General features: G+C 43.5%; 1 protein-coding gene across 2 annotated transcripts in view; it reads right to left on the reverse strand.

Annotated features, from left to right (window-relative positions):
• Positions 1–216: 216 nt before the first annotated feature.
• Positions 217–21,282, reverse strand: part of RAB5B (RAB5B, member RAS oncogene family) — a 31,799-nt gene continuing 10,733 nt past the window's right edge. For both annotated transcript variants that reach the window (XM_060253350.1, XM_060253351.1), the window contains exons 2-6: positions 16,593–16,891; positions 14,984–15,135; positions 7,627–7,749; positions 5,941–6,034; positions 217–3,341 (exon numbers count right to left, since the gene is read on the reverse strand). In XM_060253350.1, the coding sequence (XP_060109333.1) occupies positions 3,226–3,341; positions 5,941–6,034; positions 7,627–7,749; positions 14,984–15,135; positions 16,593–16,755 (648 nt within the window). In that variant the 5' untranslated portion in view covers positions 16,756–16,891 and the 3' untranslated portion in view covers positions 217–3,225. The remainder of the gene's footprint in view (positions 3,342–5,940; positions 6,035–7,626; positions 7,750–14,983; positions 15,136–16,592; positions 16,892–21,282) is intronic.

Below are 21,282 nucleotides of genomic sequence, written 5' to 3' on the forward strand. Positions count from 1 at the left end.
ACTAGTTGAAGTTCTGTCCGCTAGGCAACTGGGTAGGGAGGGTCCAGCCCTTAACTGAAGCACCCCAGGTAGCCAGTCTGTATGGATAGGCTGACCATGCTTTGGTATCATCCCTCTTCTCCTGCAAAAGATCATTTTATATCTGTCAGTCACACTGCACTTGTAGTACATCTTTTCCAGTTACTTATCTCAAGTCACAATAAAGCAGCAAGTTCATCTAATACACTGATTTTGTTTGTTTGTTTACTTACATTAAATACACTGGTAAATCAGCAGTTGAATTCTGTTACCATGATTGTTATTTTTAAATGCAATGTAAGAGCTTTCTCAAAAGCAGAAAAAAAAAATGATCAGAAGAGTAAGCAGAAGAAAACGGTTTTTGTTTTTAGAGAAAAAGCTGCAGTGTCCTAACTTGGTCCAGGATCTAGCCAGGAAACAGGAAAAGTTGGTGAGCACTAACTGGAAAACTGTTTTTAAAAAAAAATACAGGGTCTAGTTTTGTTTTGCCTTGAGCTGAGAACAAACATCCCCTAGCTTTGTTGGGATGCAAAAGGTCATGCTTATTTCCCACTTCTAAATTTTCCTAGGTGTCTATACCGCATTATGTAGGCATAACAAAACATTTACAGTTAATGCAATTGAAGATGCAAGATTCCATTTCAGGATTCTCTCCCCCTGCCCCACAAGAGCCCTCCACTACATGTCAACTTTAGGTGTACCACTTGAAACCAGCATCTAGAAAGTGCTGGTACAGTGTAATTAAGGGTACATCTACAGCGCAACCCATTCAGATTTACTCCAATCTAAGCCCATAAATGTCAAAATGGTAAAACTGATTTCAATGGGCCTAAACTGGAGTAACGGTGTACAGAATTACATGGCTAGTCTCCACCATCACCAACAGCATCATATGTTGTATGAACCAAAGCAGCAAGGAACCAGATTACATTTCCAGAGTCAATTCTGTTGCAATGTCATGAAGAAAAATATCAGAGCATCTATTGCTTAAAGTCTTAGCTTTCGAATATTCTTGTTACAGCATTGAGCAGGCAAATTAGTCCAGGTCCTCCTTTAAGATGCTTCTGGTTTAATGCAGCCACCACCAGAGCGCCATTTCAAAGGTAGGCTAGATCACCCCTCACACCTACCACCAGTGCAGGAACTGACAGTTCCCATGTTGGACTGCAAGGGCAGTCAGGCAGAGCTAAGCTTAAAATGCATACACTGCTTGGATGGAGATCAAGTGCACAGATGAATAGGTACTGACAGGCAGAGAAGGCAAAACTGTTCAGTGTAGAAGTGCAAATCATGTGTAAAATTAAAGAGGGTTTAAAACCACGCTGCAGAGAGTGAGAAGGGAGTATGTACACATTTGAGCATGATCCAGTCCAAATGGTGCCATGTTGGCACTCAGCTACAGGGACAGACAACTGTTGAAAAGTTTGTCTCATCCGACCACACCCAAGAGGGCTGGGGCTATTAACTTTGCAAAGGTTGCTGCTAGGAGAGGGGCCATTACTGACAGATACTGGACTGCCAGCTGCCCAAAGAGCACAAGGCGGGTGAGAGACAGCAGCATGATCAGCTCTATCTACAGCTAAATTGTAAAAGCTATTAACTAACAGCCCAAGAGTGAAACTCCCTCACCTTGTACCACCCCCCTCCATGCCCCACCCTGGAATTTTTACATATAAATGTGTGCTGTACTATTTACAGAGAAAAGGAACATGACAGGGCTGAGTTTGGTTAACTGAAACAGTCTTCTCAAGATGAGACAGCCCTTTGGGTCTGGATGGGGCCACACTTCTCCACCTATCCAGACTGTTACCTCTCAATACTGTTACATAGGGTAAGACTGATTTTGTACACAGGGAAATTCTACAAGGATGTTTGGCAGGGGGAAATCACAAGGCAAGCTGGGTGCTCCCTGGCAGGGAGACAGATACAGAAAGTACAGTACTGGTCCTCCTAGCATCTCTTCTTCCATGTAGCATGCTGTCTTGTTTCTCCTCCCATTTCCCACTAACCAAAACCTTTGGTTAAGACTGTACTAACCTCCACTGTTAGGAAGAGGCTTTTCCTAGTTCTGCAAAATGGTGCAATGATCTTTCTCCCCTTTGGCAACTTAGAACAGAATTCTATTAGTGGACAACACTGTGCATGCAGTATATTATAGCCAGGTGAAGGCTGAGCAGGTAGAACTTATTAAAAGAAATCCTGTGATAGCCTACAAGGGTACTAAAGGGTCTGCACTTTCCTTCTTCAGCTAACTGCTTTAAAAAGGACAATGTCTCTAAATGGGCTGTCTGATCACTGAAATGCACGTTGTAAACAACCTGAATGTCACTGGGAGAGGAAACACTCAAGTTGCCTCTTGTCTTGAGACTTTAGTTGCGTAGGTCAGTGCTGACACTCTGCAAACAAGTCTCATCTCCCTCGCCTGTCCTGTCCAACGGAACTTCTAAGGCATCAAGTGCTTTCAGAGGATTTGGGAAAGCTGTTTCATACTCCATACTCAAACACACAGTTCTCGTATTCACACCACCGAGTCCTAGGGCCACATTCATGTTATAGCGAGAGTTCAGATACAAGCTCCCTCTCCAGCCCAGCTATAAAAGGCTACCCTGGGGGGAAAAAGACAAGGACACTGCAGCTTTTCTGAACATTGAAAACATGAATAAAAATTAACTCTGAGGGGACCTCCTCAAAAAGCATTTTCTGAGGAAACCCATTAACCTTGCTCTTAAAAATGAATCTACAAGAATTAAGTTTCCCCTCACCTTTGACCCTCCCTCACAGCATCGAACAAAAGAAAGGGAGGTAGAGGTGGAGAGGGTAGGTTATGGGACTGAGAACACATTTTATCAGAGCGGAGGGGAGGTGGGGGGGGAGATGAAAAGAGGATTATTATCTGGGAAAAAACAGAGTAGGAGAATCCAAGTAGGTAGGTAGCTATTTGCACCTATAATACAAAGTGAAGAAGAGTTTTTTTTGGAAGTTAAGTCCCCGGTCGGTCTATCTCCACTTTCCTTGGGGTGGTGGTAACAGACGTCTGGTGGTGGTTTCTGAAGTGTTAGAAGTGCAGTTAAACGGAGCTCTCAGAAGGAGGAAAGGGGGCCGGCTTCCAAGTGTGCCGATGCTGTTACTGGAGGTGAGGTGTGGTGGAGTGGGGTGGGAATGGAGGTTATATCTTATCTCTCACTGGCTGCTTTTGAATGCCACCATTTAGTTGCTACAACACTGGCTCTTGTTCTGCTGGGACTGCTCGTGAAGGTCCACACCTCGATTCCGACCGACAGCACCTCCTGTGCTCTGGGGCTCACTCTTTGGCAGCTTCTTAGCTGGAAAGAGAGACAAAGGAGACTCAGCGTATGTGTGTGGATTGCTACCTCCTCATTTAACACCCAAAGGAGGCTTAATTCAAAGACAAAATTCTGTAGTAGAATTTAGAACTGGTTCACATTATATTTTGCAAGGAATACCAACCATTCCCGAATATGCCTTACATGAATACTGCGGGTAGCAAAACCAATGACATTCACTAATTTCATGACGTTTCATGTGAACAGGCAACCTTTTATTTTTTTGCTGTGAAGTCACAGCTGACTCATGGCAACTCCATGAGGTTTTCAAGGCAAAAGATGTTCAGAGGTGGTTTGCTATTGTCTGCCTCTGCACCGCAACCCTGCTACTCCTTGGAGGTCTCCCATCCAATACTTGCCAGGGCCAATCCTGCTTAACTTGTGAGATCTGATGGGATCGGACTAGCCTGGATTATCCAGGTCATGGAATCGAATGGAATTCCATTAATTGCATGAGGTCTCATGTGGACCACAGGCAACAAAAAGAGGGCCAAAACTGCACACAAAGCAGTCTCTTCCAGAAGACAGTTCAATCATGATGCATACATACTATACACACTTCTTTCAAGCAGAAATTTTGAAGATGCTTAAACACAAAAGAAACTTCCTAATCCCCCCTATTTTTAATGTTTCGAAGGTCATTCCCAGCAAGATTGTCTAAAGTGTGTGCATTACTGAACTTTTGTCCTACTGATAACCAAGGAAGAGTCTTCCACAGTAGTAGCTGACAAATGGTCATTAACATTTGCCACCACTCCAATGCCTAGTAAAGGTGTGGCATTTCAAATGGCAGAAGAGCAAGCTTGCTTGTAGAAATAGTAAGAAATCCATTCACCACAGATGTTTAAGTGGAAGTGGATCATGGGAAATCTGTAAGCCACACCAAGTTGGATAGCAAGACACAGAGCCAGAATTTCAATGGGCTATTGGGCAAAGCTAGGACTTTTCATGTGTGCATCTACGGTAGAATTGTAATGATCTATCTTGCTCTGAGCACGCCAACAGAATAGTGATTAAAGGCACAATAACACATTTTCTTGGCTTCCCCACAAGAACTCAAGTTGAACAATAGCTTTATGATTGCTCAAACAGGGTAGGCAAGAGATTAACTCATTTTTCAATATTGAGGTATATTTGAGGTTATTATCTGATTTAGGATATATAACAAAATTAAAGGATAGTTTTTTTATTTAAAGGATTCATTGATGGTTAATTGGTAGTATAATATTCAGTTGTGTATTTATTTTGTATCTTTGTACATGATATGAGTTTGTAATTTTTCCTGAATTTTGTAGGAAAAAAAAGGAAAAAAGAAAAGGCATAAATCTAATCTGTCCATTTGCTTAGTCTCCTTGGTGTACCAACACCTCATAATTCTTGAAGTACAGAAAGCAAACAGACATGATCCCACGGATTATAACGAGTTACTGTTGCCAACTCTTCCAGCTGAGCATGGCAAACAACCTCTGCCATTCACAGAGAGTCAGCTTAACTCTGCTGAAAATGCACACTGTATAAGTCAGGAGAAGCATCTGGTATCAGAGCAAGCTCCCTGCCTCTTGAAACCTTATGCAATGAGTGCAGCTGCTAAGAATCTGAAACTAATTCCTTGGAAGAAATGGCTATAAAGATACCTAGCTGCAAAAAATATACATATGTAACTGGCAAGAAGGCAACAGGCCCATGTGGTACCTGTTTCCTTAATGCTGCAGATGTAGCCACTCACATCATAGCCAGGAATACAGGCAGATCGAGGGTAGGACAGAGATACACAGTGTTATTAATTGTTAACACTGGATGTGGGAGCAAATTGATTATCTTTACTATTAAAGGCCAGGTATTATTGTACTCACATCACAGGGAAAGGCCTTCACCAGTTTCAAGAACCTTGGATTTCTTCTTAATAGCTAGTTATCTGATCTTGTGAACCTTCTATAAAATCTGTTGCCTAACATGAGATTGCTGAATAGCCACTAACATGCATATTAACTGGCGATCAGAGGTCAGGCCTGGCTGTGCTTTTAACAACACTGCAGGTTAATTTCAAGGGCGACAGAGTATCAATGATATCAAGGGTAAGCACTGACCCATACCCATCAACAACAACTCTTTCTCGGAATGGTGTAATCAGGCCGCTGTCCGCTGCAACATTTTCTAGCCTGGGACAGCAGCATGGCACCTAATTCTCCAACTGGGGGGAGTGATGGATGAGAGACTGAGAAAAGAAGAGGTTTTCTGAACAAACAAGCCCTCTGTGTGCACACCCCTCATTCTACAGAGAAGTTATGAGGCACACTCCACATCTAGGACCCCCCGAAAGCCTCCATCTTTTCAATGACACAGTATCTGCCTAGCTAGATCCGAATCCAGTAGCACCTTAAGAGACCAACAAGATTTTGTGCTGATAAACCTATGAGTCACAGCTGTTAAATTTATGAGTTGGAATGAAGATCTGAGTCTTTATATCTCAGTCAGAAACTAGGAGGGGTGTTGCAGAGAAAGAAATCAAGATGCAAAGGTACAATGTGCAGAGTGACCAGCTCAATTGGAACAGAGGGTGAATGGGATTCTGAGTTACCTATTGCCAGGAAGAGATCGTTAACATTCATTGCTGTCTTGGCTGATGTCTCCATAAACAATAGACTGTTGTCATCTGCATAGGCCTGGGCCTCCTGAAAGAGAATCAGGGACAAAATTAGAAGTCATACTTACAGAGGCACACTACTGAGCAAGCAGGCTCCTATTCACCTTGCCATGAACTTCAGTAGATTTGCACAATTGTCCTATAGCACAAAACTGCTGAGGGTTGGAGCTAGGTGAGCAAGAAGCTGCTTACCTAGCAATGAAATGAACACTTCAGTGTTGTAGGGTGGTTTTTCTATCTCTCCTCCCAGTGTTGTTCTGGGATGAGGATAGTGGTATGCATCCTTTGACCCTAGTTTTACTCCTCCCCATTCCAAGATACTAGAAGTTCTTCAGAATACCGTCCCTTCAGTTTCAAGAATCATATGCATGTGCTCAAACAATTAAAATAAGCGTAATAAAGTGCTTTTCCTATAATCTGACTCCATTTCCCTACCAGTAATGAAAACCCTGAAAAAATGTACAGCATCTTGGACAGATGGGGAAAGTGAGAATCAGGGGATGAATACTGTGAAGCACACAACCCCAAACCCTGGTCAAACCCTAGTTACCTAAACCTTAATGGTAGAGCGCATCTTGTACACATAGAGGGTCTTAGGCTCAATCATGTAAAAGGATCTTCATCAGAAGTCTCCCACAGTCCCGGTGAAAGCTGCTACCTGTCAAAGTAGATGCTACTGGGCTAAAGGAAAAGGAAAGGTCCCCTGTGCAAGCACCAGTCGTTTCCGACTCTGGGGTGATGTTGCTTTCACAATGTTTTCACGGCAGACTTTTACAGGGTGGTTTGCCATTGCCTTCCCCAGTCTTTTACATTTTCCACCCAGAAAGCTAGGTACTCATTTTACCAACCTCAGAAGGATGGAAGTCAACCTTGGGCCGGCTACCTGAATCCAGTTTCCGCCGGAATCAAACTCAGGACGTGAGCAGAGAGTTCAGACCACAGTACTGCAGTACTGCTGCTTAACCCCTCTGCTTTACCACTTTACCACTCTGCGCCATGCTGTCTAATTCAATACAGCCTGTCCAACTGGGGTTAGCCCTACCCTTCAACTGAAATGAAATGAAGATCATGCACAAAAAGAAGTCCTTCACAGAATCCAAATAGGCCTCCTCTAATGAATAAGAAGTGCTAGAAGTGACTTTTCGGTCCGGGCCCCTACCTGGTGAAATGAGCTCCCGCTGGAGATCAGCGCCCTGTGGGACTTATCAAGGTTTTGCAGAGCCTGTAAGACGGAGCTCTTCCGCCAGGCTTTTAATTAATCTAGTAGGTATCCTTGAAAGTCATCACTTCCCCCAGCATTTCACCATTATGATGTTATGCTATTCTGTTAGCCATCAGCTGCATGCTGTTTACTGCCTATGTCTGTAAGATTGTTTACTGTGCTGCTCCTGTTTTGTACTGTCTGTTTTTATTATATTAATTTAACTCTGTTGTTTTATGTTGTAATCCGTCCTGAGCCTGCTTGCAGGATAGGGCAGGATATAAATCTAAAAAATTAAATTAAATTAGAACTACTAGACAAGAGCACAGAATACTGGTAATGGAACTGCAAAAGACAAAGTCATCAAAATATGAACGATCCATGAAGTGTCACTGAGAAGCTTGACTCTGTCTACTTACTTCATATTCTACCATGCGCTTGTTGGCAAGATCAGCCTTGTTTCCTGCTAAGGCTATGACAATGTTGGGACTAGCTTGCCGTTGGAGTTCTTTCACCCATGTCTTTGCTCGTGCAAATGTTTCCTGTGGAGAAGAAAGGTTAGGAGGTCAAAGGTTCCATTAAAAAACCACACAGATACTTCTTACTTGTTACCAACTTTCTCCAACTCCTCACCAATACACAGAAACAATTCCTCCCAACAGTGCAAGTGATTAGCTACTGGGAAAGGGCAGATTCCCCATCAGAATTTATCAAGGATATCATTTAAAGAATGAGCCAATTGAGTCATTTCAGCAGACTCTTCATTTGATCAAAGATAAAGGTTGCTTTTAGAAAACAGCAGGCACACAGCTTGGCTGTGTGGGCCTGTAACCTTCCCTTTATTATACATCTAGCAGCTTCATCTCTGTATACGTACAGTATGAACATGATCAGTATGCACACCACAGAAAGGCAGTGAGAAAAAACGTTGCCCATCACACATTAAAGGAGGCAATAAAGGAAACAGAGTATTTGTTTCACTCATCATGACTCTTCCTTCTTGGTGGTCCGGGGATGAAGCAGTATAAACCTCTGGGAGAAGCTCCTCCCCTTAGGCAGGCAGGGCCACTGCTTTAATTTCACAATTTCTGTAGGGGAGGGGCTTCTTCCTTGCTCTCCAGTGTATCCTTGAAGCAATAAAAGCCCTCTCCCAACCAAAGTCAATGGAACCTGTCCCTCTCCACACTTGCAGAAGAGACTGGTGAAAGAAAACTCCAGGTAACCTCAAACACTCCCCATGAATCTCACCAGGACAAAGGGGGAGAAGTATGGCAGCATTACAAGACAGATCTGATCATGCAACATAACTCCTTCATGGTAGGAACCGTCTCAACTACCACCCTCAGGCAGGATTAGACTGCCCCACCCCCAGACCACTGAGAAGGAAGATTCATGGTAATCTTCCATTCTCCATTGGTTTTGGAGTGGGGCAGTCTGAACCTCTGGGACATAGTAAAGCAGTTCATCCCTGGGAGGGTTCTTAGACCAAAGCAGCATGCCGCAGGACCTTCCTGCCAAAAGCAGTCTTGGCTGAGGTCAGCCTATCAATTCTATAGTTCCTGGTGAAGGAGTGAAAACCTCCAGGTAGCAGCCTTAAAAATAACCTCTAGAGAGGGAAAGGATCAACATGCTGCTGAGGTTGCCGCCCATCTAAGGGAGCATGCTGTGGCACTCGGAGAAGGATCTAAACCTGCAGACTTGTAGACAAGGATTATACAGCCTTTAGCCCACCTACAGATGATGGAAGTTGAGACCTTATGCCCTATTGAGGCACTCCTGAAGTAATCAAACAAGGAGTCAGTCTTTTGAAAAGGCTTAGTTCTATCAAGGTAAAAACTCAGGGCCTTTTCACATCCAGACAGTGCCACTCTTCTTCCTGAGAGTGCTTAGAAATTGGACAAAAGGATGGCAAGACTAAATCCTCAGACCTATGGAAGGTAGAGTTAACCTCTGGGACAAAGGCTGGATCTGTGCAGGGTACTACTCTATCATCATGAAAAACACAGAGCTTCATGTCCACTGAAAGAGCTCTATGTTCTGAAACCCTCCTAGTGGAGGTGATACCTATTGTTTTGAATTACGAGCTCCTTAAGAGGACATGTAGGCCATAGGCTCAAAAGGTGGCTTATCTAGAGCCCTGAGGACATTTAGGTTCCAGGTGGGAAAATGATGAACCTGAGGAGGGCTAATCAAAAAAGTGCCTCAGAATCTCTTGATATAGAGGTGCTGGGATACAGACTTCTCTTTTTTGGTGTCCCTAACTGTCACAATGGCTACTACCTGTCTCCTGAGAGTACCAGCGCTGAGACCTTTCTCCAGGACTTCCCACAAGAAGGTAAGGACATTTCCCACCCTGGCAGAAAGGGGCTCCAGCCCCCAGTCAGAGCACCAAACCTGGAATACCTGCCAGTTGTTGTTGTAAAACCCTGTTGGCAAACCCTCCTGGAGGCTACTTAAGTGTCTATAACTTTGTTTGGGTGATCTATCTCTTTAAACTGTGACCACTCAGCCTCCAGGCTGTGAAATTTAGCAGCTCAGGCTGTGGATGCACTAGGGGCCCCTATGAAAGTAGATCCTCTCTGAATGGGCCCATAATTGATAGACTCATCAGGTCCTGGAACCAAGCCCTGCTGGGCCAAAAGGGAGCTACTAGAATTATTTCCATCCAAAGATTTACGATAATCTGAATCACCCTTTGTATGAACTGTGGCGTAGTAGATCTGGCCACTCACAGCTAAGAGCATCTACTCCTATAGCTTGTTGGGATTTTGTCTTTGAGATGAATCTTGGCACTTCAGCTCTGCTCTATCATGAACAGGTCCACTTCCATCTTGCCAAATATGTTGCATATTTGCTGGAAAGTTGTCCTGTTCAGTTCCCATTCTGTCTTGTCCAGAGTCCTCCTGCTGAGCCAGTCTGCTAAAATATTTGCATGTCTTTCTATGTGCATGGCCCTGCCCATTGAATTAACAGTTCTGCTTCTGCAGGGAGAGATCCGGAGCGGGTGCCCTGCTGTTGACTGACATAAGATTTTGCCGTCATATTGTCCATGTGAAATCAGAATTATGTCCGTCAGAAGATCCTGGAGGGACAGCATCTCCAGTCTGAGCTCCTGTAGGTTGTTACTCTGAGATGTTTCCTTCTGAGGCCAGGTAGCCTGTTCCATCCTCCCTTGGGAGTGGGGGCCCCCCATCCTGTGAGGCTTGCACTTGAAGTCATGATTACTTTCCTTGGTTCCCATAATAGGGTTCCCTCCAGGAACCTGCCCGGATTCATCCACCACTGGAGTCCCTGAATCATGGACCATGGGATCCAAACCAGCTTGCACCACCTCTTGCCTGTCATAGTTCTGAGAGAGTTATGACTGACCCAGCAGCTGCGTGTGGAGGAGTGGAGAATCAAGCCCAGTTCTCCAGATCAAAGTCCGCTGCTCTTAACCACTACACCAAATTGCCTAAGAAAATCATGCTTCCATGGGCAGCTGTTCTTTGATACGGTCAAGAATCTGTTGGGGCTAACTCAGCAGAGTTCTACAGAATAACTATGGGAGGGCAGCGCCTTCTTCTTGTCCTTATCCTCTATCAGCTATCTATCCATACCTTCCCTGAAGAGATGGATGCCCTTAAAAAGCACGCTATCCACTTTTGCCTGAGTGGAGGGATCCACTTCCCAGGTGTAAAGCCACATATTTCTCCTGATGGTGATATTTGCCACCATGATCCTGGCCAACAGTTGGATGGCATTTAACAAGGCATCTGTTGGAAAGGGTGCTGCTAGGGCAGTCTTCGTCTGAGCGTGTGTCGGGAAAAGACTGTGCTCTGGGTTGCAAGGAAGCTTTTGTGAGTGAGTGACCCTTGATATTATGTATGCAGAGGAATTATTCCTGACAAAGCCTTGGATGTGAAACACTATTACAAGCCGGTGGGAGTGTCAAATTAGTGGCTTGCTGACGAGCGGCTTGAATTAGCAGCTTACAGAGAAGTGGCTTTGGGAGCGTTACTTTGAAGAGTGGCTGGTGGACAATTTCCTGGAGCAAGTACTGGAAATATCACATCATAATTATCTTTTGAGTGGACTTCTCTTTGGGTCTTCCATCTGGTAACTTTACAAGTGAAAGTGAAAAGTTAGAACTTGGTCTGGACTGTGAACTGTGAGATTTTGGGACCCAGGAGAATTACCGTTTGAGAATACACAGTGACATTATTCTATTTGGTGCTTGTGGTGTTAGTGATATATGTTTGAGATGTGTTAGTGTGTATATTTTGTTTGAATTCCATACTATGCCTGAATATATTTATAGAAATTGAATATTATTACTTGTGCACAGTTGTTTATCTCCTGCTAGGGCTGTCTTCTTCAGGTTGTCCTTCAGTTCTTTAGGGACATCACTATCCACGGCTGAGAGGTCAGAAGCCCAGGAGTAAATAGCTCTAGTAAAGAAAGTTTGTGGTGGACACCCTGAGAGAAGTCAGAGGCCTCAAAGTTCTTTCACAGAGCCTGTTCAATCCTTCTATAACAGGGATCCCTGTGTAGGCCATCATCCACTGGTAGGGCTGGATTCTAGCACAGGCTAGCCACAGGGTCATCAACCAATGGGAGCCTGAAGTATTCCGCAGCCTCTGGCACCAGAGAGTAGAACTTCAAAATAATGGGGTGATTTAATTCCAGGCTAGCTGGGGCTTCCCACTCTAACTGCACCTCCCTACTGAATGCCACTGGAAAAGGGATCCCAAAGGGGAACAGCCTCGCTTTTGGAAAGGCCCTGGTGGAGTTTATTGGCACCTTTGGTCAGGTGTCTCCACCTCTTGACTGTTCATGGGGAAGAAAGCGCAGAACCTTCAGGAGAAGTTTATGAAAAACCTCCTGCGAGAAAAGGCAATTCTGCATGGTTCGGGCTCCTCCTCATCAGATATCTCCTCCTCCTCCTTACGCAATGAAGCATCAGAGCATGCAGACTCCTGTCCCTCATTTTCCAGAAGTGGGCTTGAATCCATGTCTGACCTGGGACAGTGGTTCAACCTCCTTCTCTTGGGTCGAGGGAGAGAGTGGGAGGACTGATCCCTCTTCCTGCTGCATGATGCACTGCTAGAGGAACAGCTGCACCTATGTCTGTTACTATCCCTAGAGGAGGCTCTTAGGAAGGGCCTGAGAGAGGGTCTCCCTAATCTCCATCTGCATTTCTCTTTTGACCCAGGCTTAAAGGTTAGCCTGAGCATTATCCCCAAGAAGGTCCAAATTTGTCGTAGTCCCTGCCAGGTCAGACCCCAGAGACGCATGGCAGGGAGAGGAAGGAAGCTCCATGTCAGAAGTAAATCCATCTTGAGGCATTGGACTCAGCTAGGCCCATCTGCACTGCCATTTTCTGCCATTTCCTCTTGATTTCACTTTTTTTTTTTAAGGAAGTGAGCCCTCTAGAGGCTGTAAAGTGAATGTTGCTTACCGGGTTTCAGTCATCCAACAAAGAGCTGCAAGGCAAATAGCTCAGTTGCTCCAGAGGCATTCTGACTTGCACAGAGGGCCCAGCACTCTCTTGTGCAATGGCTGCCAACTCTACTGCAGAGAGTGACCGGGGGTGGGGACTCCCAACCTGAAGGCTGGACACCCTGTAGCTGTGGATATCCAGTGGGGTCTGGAGCAGGGGGGAAGGATTCCCACCACTGCAAACACGTCCTTGGTTCTTCCTGCAGCACTCGAGAGAGGGGGGGAAGGATGAAGCCATTCCTATTCCTGCATGGATCTCCAAGGGGAACCAACTTGAACCAGGACCAGCCCACAGCATAGCCGACCCAGCAAGCTAGCTGGGTGAAGAAAACAATATATATTTAAAGAACCAAGAACTGTGAAACTGAGAGCATTAAGAACAGCTTCCATCTGCCTTAAGGCAGAAGAGCAAGGGAGAAACCTCTTCCCTACAGAAATCATAAAATTAAAGTTGTGACCCTGCCTGCCTACAGGGAGGAGTTTCTCCCAGAGGTTCAGACTGCCCCACCCTAAGACCACTGAAGAAAGTAAAGCTGGACATGCATTCAAAATTACACTTACCGGTACTAACATTCATAATTTGTCAAAAGAAACAACAAGAGACAAGATGGCAAGTTTAACAAGGTTGAGATAAAAAGGAACGGCATGCTATACTAGAGGGGGAACCATTTCACCAATTCAGTACAATCAGGTGAATATTTTAAAGTGGGATTTCATCCCAGTAGTGACTACTTTCAATTGGTAATTTTATTTTTCTATAAGCTATTTTGGATGCCACTGGATTGACAGCTGCTAGGCAGTGTATAATTAAAATTAAACGTTTGTTGTGGTACAGTGTTCCACTCCATATAATCTATATCAATCTTAAACTTAGTACCATGGAAGAAAGCACCTACTGAATTCAACAGGTCTTTCTAATCTTGTTTTCTGAGAAAAATTATGCATTTATAAAGCCATTTCCTTTACAGATTAATCTGACCTTTTTTGGACAGCTGTATTTATACAGTGCAGCAAACAGATCCTGTGTACTCTAGTTCAAAGCACAGTAAGGAATTTGTGGTCTTCAAAAACAGTTTACTATAAGTCAGGAACTTGGTTCATTAGAAAGGTTTCATACAGACAAAGCAAGAGTTCTGTCAGGCAAGACATTTTCATATCAATTGAAACACAGCAGGGGACCAGGAAGGGCCTTCTGCTAGCTGCCACCACTCTGGTATGGGTCTGTCTGGGAGGGTCCAGAGCACCCACCCAATACCTGTATCTTCCCTATTAGCAAGAACCTTTTAACTGTGACCAAAGAGATGTGAGGATCCAGGCAGTTTAATTATAAAAAGTTTAATATAAGTGCTCTAGAACAACAAGTGGGTAGTAAGACATTTAGTGCAACAATGAAATAAGGAACAGTTAGGAAAGGAAAGGTCCCCTGTGCAAGCAGCACCAGTCATTTCAGACTCTGGGATGACATTGCTTTCACATTTTCACGGTAGACTTTTTACGGGGTGGTTTGTCATTGCCTTCCCCAGTCATCTACACTTTCCCTCCAGCAAGCTGGGTGCTCATTTTACCGACCTCGGAAGGATGGAAGATTGAGTCAACCTCGAGCCGGCTACCTGAAAACCCAGCTTCCGCTGGGGATTGAACTCAGGTCGTGAGCAGCGCTTAGGACTGTAGTACTGCAGCTTTAACACTCTGTGCCATGGGGCTCTTAAGAAGCAGTTGAGGTTGATGTAAATAAATAAAAAGTTCTGACATGTCTGACTAGACGTTCCCTGCTACTAATATAAAAAACTCACCACCCTCTTTGGGTGAGGGATCTCTTCCTCCAGCTACAACCTTCTCTCCAGACTGAAGCCCTTCCAAAGAGAACAACTTCCCTTTCTCACTGGGCCTTTTATGCCGTCCTCCCAGATCTCCCCCTCCCCCAGTTAGTTTTTCCTCCAAAAACTCTTTCATCCAATCAGAGGGATAGAAGGGATCCTGGGAGATGTAGGCCCACTAGCCACTTCTACACAGGTTTCTCTCGGGCCGGTAGGCCTCACTAGGCCGGCAATCATGACATCAGTAATTACATGTTACGGTGTCCAGGGGTTGTAAACAAAAGCACTTAGTTAAATATTTAGATGTTCTTTTCTCCAGCAGCTCTATGAAAATTGGGAAAGAAAACTCAGAGAAACTGAGGTAACATTTAAAAAAGCTCCTGGTATGACTGCAGAACATTGGAGGAGGAAGCAATCTCCAGATTTTTTTACTCAATAATGCCCTTCTCCCACAAGCTATCAAAGAGTGTGTGCTTACCTGGTTGGTTATGTCATATACCACAATGGCAGCTTGAGCCCCTCGGTAGTACATAGGGGCCAGACTGTGGTATCTTTCCTGGCCAGCTGTGTCCCAGATCTCAAACTTTACCGTTGTATCATCTAGGCAGACAGACTGTGTGAGGAAAGCCGCTATAAAACAAGAAGGCAGAGAGATGTCTTGAGAACCCACAAAAGCAGGTAGATAATGTACATTTAGATAGTTGCATTTATGAGTCAATAAAATTTTACTATGACAAACTAGCCACATGAGCATGGACAGATAGTAATCCAAGTGTTCTTAATTTATGTAGCAAACAGAGGCTGCTAGATGCCATAACACTAACAATCTAGGCATGAAATTGGGTGCAGTCTTACAAGAACTATAATTTTAGGCATCACATGCAGGAACCTTCTGTCTGAATATTCTCCTATATAAAATACTGCCCATATGCAGAAATATTGTATTCCCCCCACTTAGGCCAAATTTTATATCCCTTTCTCCCCAACCTCCATTGGAAAATTTGCTTCCCATAGAAGGCAGTCACATTAAAACAGTGATGATCTTAATGACTAACTTCTCAAAATTACTGGAGAAAATATTTCTAAAAACAAGCTAAAACAGGTACTGAGTGCATGCGCATATATGGCTCATAGTAATATTTCTCCATGAAAATAGGTAAAGAATTCAAAGAGCTGCAGGAAACTTTTTCTAAAAGAACTCTGTTAAGACTTTTCTATGCTTTTCAACTGCTTTTGCTAAAGCTAAGAATGAAAGTACAGTTCTAAGGAACATGCTGCTTTGAAGTCCATTGTTAAAACCAGAGAATGATTTATAGTACGACTTGAAGCATACTAAGCAGATTGCAGCGGATTGGCTCAAATCCTTGGGCAAACAAGACTGGGTATGTAGGAGGAATCACTGTCAGCTTCTGCTTCCCAGTGCCACCTGTGTCTGCCAAAAAGCTATTCTGGAACATTGGAGGGACTAAGGGAAAGCAGGGAGTACAGGGGACTGCAGCAAGAATGGGTGTTGGGGGGAAGATCAATGATCTTCCCCGCCTTTGTGTGAGCTTTTCTCCATTTGAGAAAGGATGTGAAGGGGTTATTTCTGCCACTCCTTGTTGCACACCCACATGCTGCATCCCATGCTGTTTGTAATGGTCCTGTTAAAGGGAAAAAGCCCATTTAAACCAAGTATTACCTAAATAAAACACTGGTTTACAAAAAAAAAACAGTTATGAGCTGCTCTCTGTGTTGCAGCAATACCAAATATTTTAGGTGCAACAGCTTTAATATTCTATATATTTTGTTAGAATTCTCCCCCACCCACAGGCCGACAAACCATGATTCCCTCTACCTTTCAGAGTACATGCTGAGCTAAGGGAGCAAAGCTACCCACTTGCACTTTGCAGCTTTCCAAGGGACCGTGGAAGTAACAAGCTACCACTGTGGTTCTGAATAAAGGTTACAAATGGGTACCATGTTTTGAAGAGAATAACCACGCCTGGTGGAGGTATAAATAGATTTGCCAAGATCTGACTGTACTTCCTTCCCTAAGGTTTGGGCCAGATTTTCTTTCCTTGGAGAAGAAACACCTGAACACTCACCACCGATGGTGCTCTCCTGGTACTCGTGGAATTGACCCTTGACGAAACGCAGCACCAGGCTGGACTTGCCTACTGCTGATTCACCCAGCAGTACTAGCTTGAACTGACAGATCTTGCTGGCTTGTGATTGACCATTCGGCCTGGCAGCTCCTCTGCTGGTCATGGCCTGGATTCCAAGAGCAGCCTGTGCCCCAGCCAATGCAGAAACCTACCAGCCTCTGACCAAATGTTGTGAGCAATGGGATGTTGGGTTTAGAACAGGACGACAGCTTCCTCCAACAATAGTCAAATGGCTCCTTCTGGAACAATTGAGGAAAACAGAAGTCAACATACTGGTGAGAAATGCTGTGAATGCTTTGACAGAAATGTAATACAAACAGATAAAGTTGATTTAGCAAAACTGAACAGTCCTTCAACTTCAGTAAAGCCTTAACCTTGGCCTCAGTGGCACAGATCCAGGCTCCAGGTTAAGGGGACTTCCTGTAACAAGTGGCAGCAGCAAGACTCCTTGGGGATGACTGGATCCATACCAGTGAGGCCAAGGTTGAATCTTGGAGGAAGGCTTCCGACTCAATGAAGTAACACGATAAAGGTAGGATCCACTCCTTTTCCTACATCTATAAAATGGGGAGGTGGACAGAGGAGAACAACTCTGCCATAAGAGGATGTGTGAGAAATGAATACTCTTTTCTAATAGATACCAAGTGAGCATCAAAACAGGGAGGAGGGTATTTAGGCCATAATAAAAGCAGTAACTTGATTCCCAGAGGCCACATGATCCACAGTCACACGATACCCAACAGGGAAAGAGCTAGTTTCCTGATTTTTCCTCCTGCATTTTTCTTATAGAACCCTTCTGAAAACCAGAAACCTGCTTGTTCCTTTGGAAATCTAGCCCAAAGAAAGGCGATCCACCAAAGTTCCCTTTGGGGAAAAGCACCTCCATGTTCTGTGGAGCTTTGAGATCAATGAATCAGCAATTTCTGTGGATGCCTTTCTCGCTCACATTCCTCAAGATGTAGTAAGTAATTCCTTGACTGGAATGCTTATCACGTGGTACCAAGACTAAATGGGCAACATCCTTGACCTCACCCAGAACACTACACTAGAACAGTTCATAACATTTCAGTTACACAAGGAGGCATCCATATTGCTGTTAGCTGAAAAGTCACAAAGATCTGAATGCTGCTCTCCTTCCCTATTCTTGCTTTTCATCAGGCGAATTCTCTTTACATCAGATGCTTTCTTTATAAAAGAATCACTCTACTGGGAACAACTTAATACACAAGAGTGATTATTTCAAGATCTCAAGTAGCCAGAAAACATGATCAAGAACTTTCTCATTGGTATCATGACTTCTCCCCAGGTCTACTTGCTTCCTAACCTGGTGCAAGCTGCCACTCACACCCCATACAATCAGCCACACACATAATATATGCTGTCCCATAAAACAACTGATCTTTGTTATAAATGAAGCAACACATGAACCCACATCTTCAGCCGCCTTTTGGGTTCCTTCTTGGTTCACAAATAAGAAGAGGAAGCGGGACTATAATGGATCACATACTGCTTTCTTTCATAACAAAAGTGCACCTAGAAGCAAAAGCCTAGGCAAAACAGTCTGTTCTACTATCAACAGGCAGACCAATGTAACCACATTTATAACTCTTGCAGACACAGAAAGCAATTGACAGGAGATGTAATTCATTCCAGAAGGCCAATCAAAATGACAGCCCACCCCAGACTAAAGACCCACTGGACTAGTGTGATAGAGAATATCCATTCACACATTTACATTACACAAGGGAGTTAATGTGACAAGTACTTCCATCCACCTTTTGCTTCTCAGTTGTAAACTTTGGAGATAACTTTCCTGTGTGAGGCCACATGATGTAAGAGTGGGACTACAGGCATTCACAAGTGGCAGCCAAGAAAATAGCTTAAAATCAACCCAGACACACTTATTTTGAGAGCTGAATAAGTTTATCCCGTCTTTAAACCCATTTTCCACTTTCTTATGGAATGGAACTTAGTCATAAATCACATTGGACACAACATACACATGAAGCAACAGAGCAGGATCTGTGCCAAATGGGTCAGCCCACCACGTGACATCTCAAAACACTACCTAGACTATTCTGGACTTTTCAGTTCTAAGGAGAAATTAGTAATGTTTTTAATTTCCACACTATGAACCCAAGAACCTTCCCTAAAACTGAAGACAAGACTAAGCCTTAGAAAATGTTTGTATGCCAGAGAAAGTTTTGGGCTAGCTGTTCCAACCAAGCACAAGGTTTTCAATGTGGGTAGCAATTTTTATTTGGAGACACTTTCAGATTAGCAAGATGAAATTGTGTGTTTGAATTTCCCCAGAATCTTCAACCATTACCAGATTCTGCTTTAAGCATCCTTCACACTGGAATTGGAACCTGGCCAAATGGACGAAAAGCTCAATTGCTGAAGGCACTCTAGAGTTTTGCATCAAAGTTAAATAGGTACCAAGCTGACTACCAGATTCATCTCCTCCCACCTATTTTAAATATAGCTGCACCCAAATGCTGGCCAGAAGCACTACCTAGAAATCACACAGACGTTCTGAAGTCAAATACACAATATCTGCATGCCAGCTTGATACAGTGCTCAGAATGTTGGATGAGGACTTTGGAGACCCAGCTCGAATCCCTATTCTACCATGGAAGCATGCTGGGTGACCTTGGACCAGCCATATAATCTCAGCCTAACCTACCTCACAGGGATGTTGTGAGGATAAAATTGACAATAGGAGGGCTACATAAGTGGCTCCGGGTTCCCCACAGGACACAGAGTATACATGAAACAAATAAAGCTCTCCCAAAAGGTGTTTCTCTAAAGCATATACTAGAGACAAGTGAAGAACTCAGTTTTTAATCTGTATTCCTAGTTTTATAGGGAAGCAAAGAAGATACTCTGTATTCGAGTTCTCTTTAGCTGAGTCTGCTAAACTAGAAAAATGCTTCCTTCCTTTTCTAAGAGCTTTTTTGAAGAGAACAGTTGAGCAATGACCTTGCAAGCATCCTGTCCAAGTTTCCTGGGGAGAGCCTAAGCATTTCTAGAAAACAGGCCTACACAGCTGGTGCCAGCCTGAAGCTTGCTGAAGCATCACTGGACACGTAGTTTTAGGCAGAGTCTGCAGCTTGCTTACAACCATTTTTATAAAATGCAACCAATAATATTCAGGTGTCTTCAAGCAGTCTTTATACAGCAATACAAACACACAAATTCATTACCTGCATTGCTGTCAAGATTTTCCATTCAAAGGTTCACACAGCACTTGAAACTAACTGAACATGTTTGTTTTCTAGAAGCAGACATATTTTTGATGACTATACATGGACCATGCCAGCTTTACACCAACCATATGCACTGACATAAATTCATGTTGTATGAATTATAAGAATCCAGAGAATCCTCACGTAGTACTTTTTTTTTTTAGCTTCCACCTGTTATTGAGATATGGTTCTTTTTTTCTTTTTTAAAACAAGGCCTGAGTTGAAACAGGAGAACCCCTTCCACAGTATATTCTGCCCCTTCTTTTGGTGATATTTCTTGGGGGCACCTGGAGTTTCAAAGGAACCCAATCCCCTGCACAATCCATCTTTTCTCGGCAATTGCTTTGCCAACCCAAAGGGAGACTCCCCACTGCACCTAGTGTTTTAAAGGAAACAACATCTCCAACAGCAGCCAATATGACCTTTCTCCCTTTGCCTTGAGGAGGTCAGACCACCATTTTCAAGAGAGTTTTTTTCCCTAGGAAAACGTCAGCCTTTTGGAGAAAAGTTAGAGCCATCTCCCCAAATATAAACTGTATTGTTGTGGGAAAAATGAGTCTCATGAATATTGAGTATGGCCCAGCAAGAAACACTTGATGCAAAATCTGTAGTCCCTACAGCTTGATGTACATTCTCACAAGATCAAAGATCACAAACTCAGTTCAGTATGAATGCTGAAAAGTAATAGTTTTGCTCTTTTCTTAGGACACCAGTATTACTTCTAATGTCCATGACCATCCAAAGATTACCACAATTCACAGGCATACATTAAACCAACCACCTCCAGAAAGTCTGAACTTGCACATGAAGAATCCTTTCTGCTTTATTAATTTTCAAAGCCAGAAAATATTCACTTGCTCTACAATTTAAAACATTCCCCCAACAGTTTTAAAACTGAGCCTGGAAAGTCACCTATCCAAGCTAATTGGATAATAGGCTTTCACTAGACCCAGAGGCACTGACAAAAACCTAGCAAGATCAAATTAATCTCCAATTCACTTTGTGGACTGCCTTTAGTTACTCCAGACATTTTCATTTTGAGTCATATTGCTGCTCAAAATTATTTTACAGTAACTCTAGGAATGCACATTTTCTAGCATTAATTCTTTGTAACAAACTGCTCAAGGGGATCCCAGATAAACAGATTCACATCCTGAGATTTCCACCCATATAGTCAAAAATTTTCAGGAAATTCTCTTATCCAAAGGAGAAGTCAAAGATCATTCTCCCATGCCATTTCATCAAGAACATTTAGCGGTAAGTACAATTGTTCTATGAGTTATTAACACCAAATATGTTGACCAGATTTTGAGTCCAGTGACACCTTTAAGACCAAAAAAATATTCAAGGTATGAGCTTTCATGTGTACACAGATATCTGAA

This window comes from Heteronotia binoei, chromosome 13 (assembly GCF_032191835.1).
Source record: "Heteronotia binoei isolate CCM8104 ecotype False Entrance Well chromosome 13, APGP_CSIRO_Hbin_v1, whole genome shotgun sequence".
Lineage (NCBI taxonomy): Eukaryota > Metazoa > Chordata > Lepidosauria > Squamata > Gekkonidae > Heteronotia > Heteronotia binoei.